Raw genomic sequence first — 8,602 nt, forward strand, 5'->3', positions numbered from 1 at the left:
ATTTGGTTGAGGGTCTTCATGACGCCATTGTAAGTAAGTATTTTAACATAGGTCCAACTAGTGATTTTGTTGACCAAACTTTATTCAACGTGGATGACAAATATGATACTTTGTTCAAATCTCTACATCAACCTTTGTATGGAAATTGTAAAGATTTTTCACTTTTAAGTATAATGGTTAAGTTGATGACTATAAAGGTTCTTAATAAATTAACAGATAAAGCATTTGATGATATTCTAAAACTTTTAAGAGAAATATTGCCTGATGGTAACCATTGTCCCGAAAATTATCAGCAAACAAGAAAACTTCTTTGTGAAGTGGGCTTAGGGTACGAGCAAATTGACGTTTGTCAGTATGATTGTGTTATATTTTATGGTGAGAACGCAAATTCCTTGGCATGTCCAGTGTGCAAGTCTAGTCGTTATGTTCGAAATAAAATTCCACATAAATGACTTAGATGGTTCCCTATCAAGGATCGATTAAAGAGGTTGTTTCGCTCTAAACATAGTTCTAAAGACATGCGATGTCACAAAGAAGTGCATAAAAGTGAAGATGGGATATTGCGACATCCTGCTGATGGAAAGGCTTGGAAACATTTTGACAGTGTGTACCATGACTTTGCATTGGATTCCAGGAGTGTGCGAATGGGGTTAGCATCAGATGGATTTAACCCCTTTTCTAATATGACATCAACCTATAGTTTATGGCCTGTGATATTGATACCTTACAACATGCCACCTTGGACTTCTCCAAACGGGACAAACTACCTGATGTCTTTATTAATTCCAGGGCCAAAATCTCCAGGAAAAGACTTTGACGTGTTCTTGAAACCATTAATTGATGAACTTAAAGATCTATGGGATGGTATTGATGCATATGATTCATTTGGAAAATGTATGTTCAAACTTAGAGCTGCGGTCATATGGACCATTAGTGATTTTCCAGCTTATGCATATTTGTCTGGGTGGAGCACTGCTGGAAAATTAGCATGTCCTGTATCTCTGGAAGATACAAGATCTAGAAGAATAACTGACAAGCAATGTTTTATGGGTCATCGGTGTTATTTGAATATTAATCATTCTTGGAGAAGGAGTAAAGAATATGATGGATCTAGTGAGTTACGTGGGCTTCCTCGAACTTTTAGTGGTGAAGACATTTTAAAACATTTGAATGAAGTTCCGATTCGAACAACTGGTAAAGCACCAACTAATGTTTCAAGAAAAAGAAAGCGTGGGGGGAACGAATTAAATTGGAGCAAAAAGAGTATTCTATTTGACTTGCCATATTGGCCAACGCTTTTATTACGTCATAATCTAGATGTGATGCATATAGAGAAAAATGTTTGTGATAATATTATAGGTACACTTTTAGATATCGAAGGTAAATCAAAAGATAATTTGAAAGCCCGTAAAGATTTACATGATTTAAAGATTCGTGAAGAGCTTTGGTTGAAAAAGTCCACTAATGATAAATTTGAAAAACCTCAAGCCAGTTATACTTTGACGAAGGAAGAATGCAAAAGTTTTTGTAAATTCATTCGAAGTGTAAGACTACCAGATGGATATGCTTCAAATATAAGTCGATGTGTAACTGATAATGACAAGTTAAGAGGGATGAAAACTCATGACTGTCATGTTTTACTATATAAGATATTACCAGTTGGCATACAACCCTTTCTTACTAAGAATATCCGAGGCACTTTAATTGGGCTATGTCAATTTGTTCAAAAAATATGTGCCAAAATAGTGAGAGTATCGGATATCGAAGAACTAAAGGACGGAATTGTAATCATCTTGTGTAAATTGGAGAAGATTTTTCCCCCAACATTTTTCACCATAATGGTACACCTTTGCGTGCACTTACCAGATCAGGTTTTGCTAGGTGGTCCTGTTGCTATGAGATGGATGTTTGGTACAGAACGTCACATGGGTTTATACAAGCGATATATAAGAAATATGGCTCGACTAGATGGCTCAATTGCCGAAACTTTTGTTGTTGATGAAGCTATAAGCTTCTTGTCAAGATATATTTCAAACATAGAAACAAGATTTAATAAACCTGAGCGCAGCTGGAATTTACCTTCTGCAAATTATAGTATGGACATTTTCAAATCAAATGTTCGTCCAATAGGGGCACCATCTATTCAGTTGCTGCATGATTGGAAAAATGTGATTCAATGGTATATCCTGAATAATTCTGCTGATGATATCCAGGAATACCTCGAGTAAGTTATGATTCTTTTGTTTAATTTGAAAATATAGTTATGTCACCTGCTGATGTTTTGCTGATGTTTAACATATGTATCATTTTTTCAACTTTTTGGAGTGAGCACAGAAAATTTTTGGTAGAAAGAGGACTATCCGATTTAGATGTTATCACTAAGGAAAGAGAGGAATTCCCTTCATGGTTCAAAATGAAGGTAAAAGTTTGTCGTCAATCATTACAAAATTATTTGTAAAAATTCTTCATAATATTTTTTGTTTTAATGGTATAGATATCTGAGATAAAAGTACAAAACTCAGACGGTGTGAATGATGATTTATACTCTTTATCTCAAGGACCTTTGGAATGATATAGTAGTTATCAAAGTTGTGTTATAAATGGAGTTCGATTTCGTTGCAAAATTTATGATGATACTCTTCGCACACAATGTTCTGGAGTTGGCATAGAAGGTGACCATGATGATAATGACATTATCTATTACAGTGTTCTGGTTGAGATCTTGTAGTTGTCATTCCTTTTTGAACGAAAAGTTTTCTTATTTCGTTGCAAGTGGTATAACTCTAATCCAAAAGGTAGATCGGTCTTTGTGGAAAATAATTTGACATCAATAAATACTTCAAGCAATTGGTATCCTGATGACCCATTTATATTGGCAAGTCAAGCTCAGCAAGTTTTTTATTTGCCTGATATGAAGCGAGGTACTAATTCGAGGATTGTTCAAAAAGTTAATCATCGGTTTATCTATGACATTCCTGAAGTAGTATGTCATGCATCAGATGAATCTCCAAATAATGATGTATTTCAAGAAGAAGAATCATTTCAATTACCATCTTTTCAACCTATTGAGGATGTGATTGAAAGTTCTTCTTTAGTTCAAAAGGATGTTGCATCATTAACTCTTTCAAGCCAAATTGTTGTCGATTTATTTTCTAATCGTCGAAGTCCCCCTACTTCTGTGGACGATAATCTAAATGAAGATGAATTGGATGAATTTGAAGATGATGATGGAAATTTGTTCCTAAATGAAGAACTACTGAACTCAAGTGACGACGACAGTGAAAATTTCTCTTGTGCCGAATCAGAATCTGATGCATGATCAGGTAAACATTTACTTTATTATGGTTATTGATATTATACATTGATACTACCTCATTTTAGCAGCTGAGTTAGTCTGTCCAATTTTTTTTTCATTTTCAGGATACTGTTATGAAGCTGGTCTCTAAAGTTTTTGAAGTTCTCCAATGGAATATTATGGTATTTTCCGGATACAACATTCTCCAATTTATCTCCAATTTTTAAGTTGGTACCAGTTTTATATTTACGTTTGGATATGGACATGTATTATTTTATCTGCGAGAACATTTATATATATATATATGCTGTGTGATTTAATTTGTCTGGTACTACCACTCTTTGATGCGTTTTCAGCAGGGCACGCTACAGCATACATTTGTGTGAATGGAATATAAACCAAAAATGTTTGAGTAAATTTTAGCTCTCTGTGAAGGCTATATGTGCTAGCAATTTTTGAGTTTGTGGTTAAATATTACAACCTCTATAACTGCAGCTTTAGCGAGGCAAAGTGGAAGTTTAGGTGGAACTCAAGACTATTTTCCGTTTGATGTGGTATACAATCAATATTGCATATAAAGAGCTGAATGTTACTAAAGACCTGATAAGAACAACTCAATAGCTTGCTAATGCTGCAACATTTTAACTGATTAGTTGATAATATATGCTAGTAGTTTATCTATTCCTTGTAAAGCAGTTGCCGTTTTCTTTGTTTACTCCCTGCTGTAGTCCTAATAGGTTGAGATGGAGCTGCCTATTCTTGGGTTTTGTCCTCAATATATTCTTTTAAAACTTTTAAGAGAGCAGGGGATGAGCAGAGTTCCTCTTTATTTCTTGTAAAAGAGTGTGTCTCAGGTCTTTTTATTTTATTTGTCCGATTACTAAATCTCGACAACTAATAATTGTATTTAAAGTTTTCACCTTTTTTTTACATTTTATTTTTTAATCAAAAAAATTACAAGTACTGTTAAAATTTGCTTGTGGATGTACTTGGTTAACTAGCGGGACATATATTTAAATTTTTGCTCATTTATTAAATTCATTTATTCAGAATAAATTTAAATCGAAACAATAAATAATTGAGAGAATCAAACCTTTGTTTGACTTAGAGTGAAATCGTGTTTTGACCGACTTTTTAAAATATTATTTTTGGACCTGATTACTCGAAACATTATTGATTGTGGTTAAAAACGACTATTCGGACCGAATACTCGTACAATAATTAACATTTAGAATACTAATATATTTAAAATAATCGAGAATTGATCATAAATAATCGGGTCATTAATGAAAAATTGTTTATATTATTTTGAAATATAACTATTATTAAATACATAATTTTTGTTTATTATAAATATATAATTATCATAAATTATACAAATACATTCAATAAATTTATTTTACAAGATCTAACTTATAACTTCTGAATGTGGTGTATTGGAGAAGAATAATTTTTTTGAGATTTCTCGGATTCAGGCCTATTTTCGATCAAGTTTTGATATACTCAGTCAGAACTCGCTTTTTTACTTGACTCAGTTCAAACTCAGACAAAACTCGAATTACTCGTAAAAATCTCGGATTACTTAGAAAAAATCAGTTTTAGAATAATAATTTTAAAATAAAGAGTACTAGTTTTTAATAAAGAAAATAACCTTTAAGTATTTATAGTGTTAAAATGATAAAAAATAATTAAATATTTAGCATATCATTTATGAAATATTACAAGTTAAAAACATACTAAAATTAAAAGTTATAAGTCTTTCAAAGTTTTTGAGTTTTATATCTAAGACTGTTCCAAAATACTCGAATACATAATTACTAGAGCTTTTTTGAAAAATACTCAAGATCAAAAAACCTTTTTACAAAAATAATGTAATTTTTAAAAAAAAATCAATAATATCTTTTTATTTGCAAAAATACTATTTTTATAATTGTTTTGCAAAAATACGATTTTCTACAACTCGATTCAACTAGATGCAAATTTCGACGAGTTTATAACCACAAATGAAACAAAAATAACTTGATTTAATTAGTTGCATATCTGCTTGATTTTTTTTGATTTTAGTTGATTCCGTATTTTTGCAAAAAAAATCAGAATATATTAGAATAGCAAGAAAACTTAGTAAAGTTAATATTTTTGGTAATATCTTTAATTAGATTATCTTGTATATCATTTACAAAACACTTTAAGTTGAATAGATATTAACATAGAAAATTACTCCCTCCGTCCCTTAATACGTTTCGCGTTTTGACTTTTTACACTGTTCACGGTAAGCGATTGACTACTAATTTACATCTAATTTATAAAAGCAAATATAGTCATGAGTGATTTTGTTAGATTCGTATTTATGAAAACTTTAATACAGTGAAATTTTTATATTTAATACTACTATGGAATTAAAGATATTAACAATCAAAAGTGTGCATTGGCAAACGTGTCCAACACAAATGGAAAACATTTTTAGGGAGAGAGGGAGTAGTATATTATTTCATTCAAGTACTTTTTCCGAGTACTCAAGTACCTCGATCCTATTCCATAGCTTTGCCAAGTTGAACTGAGTACCGATTTTTAGAACACTGCTTTTAAGCAATTATTTATAAAATCAGTTCTTAACCACATTTTCGCTCAATCCAAGTATGGACTTTATATTTAGAGATTAATTCACTAATTTTTAGAACACGAATAAAGTATATTAATATCACGAAAACCTTGATTCTTACCTATTTTTAACATACATTTTTTTCTTAACCTTCTTGAGTTATTTTCATGATAACATACTATTTAATTATTACTATTATTTATTTTATTACTTTTAGGTATAAACAAGGGGATAAAAAAATTGCACGTAATAAAATCTTTTAGGTTTGGCGCTCAAGTTTGCCACCAATTTTTTTAATTTTTTTAAGTTATCTTGATAACTAATTATGCATTTATTTATCCGATAAAACTTCCCTTAACCTTATCATTCTTTCCCACAAACATAAGTCACGTTCTTCAGTGCTGCAAGCACGAACATTCATCCAACCCACCATCGTCCAAATCAAAGATTTTTCATTCTCCGTAATTTACCCTATAATATGTTATGTGGAATATATGTAAAAGTGTTTGTGTAGTAATCAGTGGTTAGAGCACATTCAATCTCCTGACATTAATGTGAATTTCATTTGTTAGATGTTATCTTGAATCAATACTCGCACATTTTGAATTAAGTGTGGAAGCTGGTTAATTAATATCTCTCTTATTCGGTTTATATGTGTTGAATTCATATGCCCAAAGCATGTACATAACATATTGTTAGTTGTGTTTGGAAACTGTTTGATCATATGCCCCACTTAGTCTCTGTATTTCATCAATTGTCGGGTCCAGCTTGACAAGATAAGCATAGATTTTAGAATTTGTCACTATATTTTCCATAATTTAGGGGCTGTGAGATACAGGGAGATTGATTCAATGTGAGGTACTATACTTGCATTATATCTGGTTTATAATGAACGCAATTAATTTCCTGAGCCGATGAACTTTTATTATTCAAATGTAGTGTAAGCTTATTTGTGATAATATGACTGATGAAATCATGTCTAGAACATATTATAATGTGATCATTATTAATTCCCCGGTTAAATGTGGAACCTTTTAACTAAATTTTTTGTCCTTTGTTATCATATAATCTGAATTATTTTAAAGTTTTGTTTTTTTCAGTATTTTTATCATCATGTCACCTGGACGCCGAACCACACGATTTAATGTACCAGTTGAACGACCTCAATCAACAAATGATGTTCCGGATGAAAATACTGAAGGTCACACAAGATCTGCACAAGCGCGATCTGGTAAATTGTATTTAATCATATAGTTCATCATAGATAATTTCTTATCTATATAGTTAGTCGCTTTTTTCGTAACCAAGTAAGTTGAAATTAATGTAGAACAAAATATGTCGTACAAACCACGTAAAGCAACTCGTGGCTTAGGAACTTCCAAGATTGCCAAGGCAGCCTCGAGTGGGAAGTTATCTGTGATTTTTGATGCAGATTGTCTTCAACTTATTTGTGCAAATGCAGAGATGTTCAATAATGAAATAGGATTTATTGTCCGCAATCATGCCACATTTCATTACAAAGAGTGGAGACTAGTTCCAGAGGCTGTGAGAGCACCGTTGAGACATTATTTGTTGGTACATTTTTTGATATATATCTATTTGATTCCATTCATCTATTTTTATTTTAGATAATGCACTATATATACATATTAGTGTAACGTGTGATGCTTCACAGGAAGCTAGTTGCTGGATGTATATTTTTTCTTTGTTGATTCCCATGTATTATTTAGTAGCATGATAAGAGGTCACATATATAGAACTTAGGTCCAGGAAAGGTTTTAGCATGGGATTAACAGACGAATATTAATTAAAGATTATTCGTAAAAATATCTTGATATAATCCCTATTTAGATCATTCTTGAGTATCAAAAGATATAATTTAACATCGCCTTCTAATAATAATTTATGTTATTTCAGATCTACTCTAAAATGTCATTTATATAATTTTGTCAATTGCAGGAAAATTTTGACATTAACTTGTCAGACATGACAACTATAAAATGTATTGATGATCAAATGAGGAGATCATGGAAGAATTACAAATATAAATTACACTCACATTTGAAAAGCATTGGAGGAGAAAACGATGTTGAAATGGCTAAGAAAAAACGTCATCCAGAGTTAAAAGATGACCAACAAAATGATTGGGAGATGTTGTGTGATCGCTGGTACACAAATGAATTTAAGGTAATTAGTATTTTAGTTTTACAATCATTTATTAATATTTTGTTAATTGACACGTATATTTACATTTTATTTGTTATTTCTTAGGAAAAGGCACTAAAAAAATTCTGAAAATAACTCTAAAAGAAAGTGGGCATCTAAGAATGGCTCTGTTTCCACGGCACGTTATCATATTCGACACGGGATGGTGCTTACTTCTCTTACTGGACAAATAGAGACTTGGCGCCAAAAACACTTTGACGCAAATGGATGGACAGGTCCAGATTTAGAGAAACTATATGTAAGATACATTCTTTTTTTTATTTTACATTCAAGTTCTTATAGTGAATATGCAGGTTATTTAGTATTTTTATTTTCACTACATGATTATTGCATAATTTATCTATTTTAATACTTGTTATAAACATTTACTTATTAGGACCAAATGGTGGCTCTAAGGAATGAGCATTCCCCAGAAGAGTTGTCTGACAAAGATATAATGGAGCGTGTACTTGGTCGTCGGTCAGTGTATTTGCGGGGCTGGG

At 31.5% G+C, this 8,602-nt stretch overlaps 2 protein-coding genes across 2 annotated transcripts; both read left to right on the plus strand.

Annotated features, from left to right (window-relative positions):
* The first annotated feature begins 518 nt into the window (after positions 1-518).
* Positions 519-2,228, plus strand: LOC141660567 (uncharacterized). The gene has a single exon (XM_074467558.1). It carries the CDS (start codon positions 519-521, stop codon positions 2,226-2,228), a length of 1,710 nt encoding a protein of 569 aa, XP_074323659.1.
* Positions 2,229-7,007: 4,779 nt separating this feature from the next.
* LOC141660568 (uncharacterized) lies at positions 7,008-8,324 on the plus strand. Its single transcript, XM_074467559.1, has 4 exons — positions 7,008-7,125; positions 7,222-7,469; positions 7,854-8,081; positions 8,166-8,324. Exons 1-4 carry the CDS (start codon positions 7,008-7,010, stop codon positions 8,187-8,189), a joined length of 618 nt encoding a protein of 205 aa, XP_074323660.1. The 3' UTR covers positions 8,190-8,324.
* Positions 8,325-8,602: the final 278 nt, after the last annotated feature.

Source organism: Apium graveolens, chromosome 5 (genome assembly GCF_009905375.1).
Source record: "Apium graveolens cultivar Ventura chromosome 5, ASM990537v1, whole genome shotgun sequence".
Classification (NCBI taxonomy): Eukaryota; Viridiplantae; Streptophyta; class Magnoliopsida; order Apiales; family Apiaceae; genus Apium; species Apium graveolens.

What these genes read in the sequence shown, in the direction of transcription:
- LOC141660568 (XM_074467559.1), top strand. Translation starts at nt 7,008, where the DNA reads ATGTCACCTGGACGCCGAACCACACGATTTAATGTACCAGTTGAACGA. An exon ending in ATCTGCACAAGCGCGATCTG is followed by an intron (nt 7,126 to 7,221) that starts GTAAATTGTATT and finishes AAATTAATGTAG; the next exon opens with AACAAAATATGTCGTACAAA. An exon ending in GGTACACAAATGAATTTAAG is followed by an intron (nt 8,082 to 8,165) that starts GTAATTAGTATT and finishes GTTATTTCTTAG; the next exon opens with GAAAAGGCACTAAAAAAATT.
- LOC141660567 (XM_074467558.1), top strand. Translation starts at nt 519, where the DNA reads ATGCGATGTCACAAAGAAGTGCATAAAAGTGAAGATGGGATATTGCGA.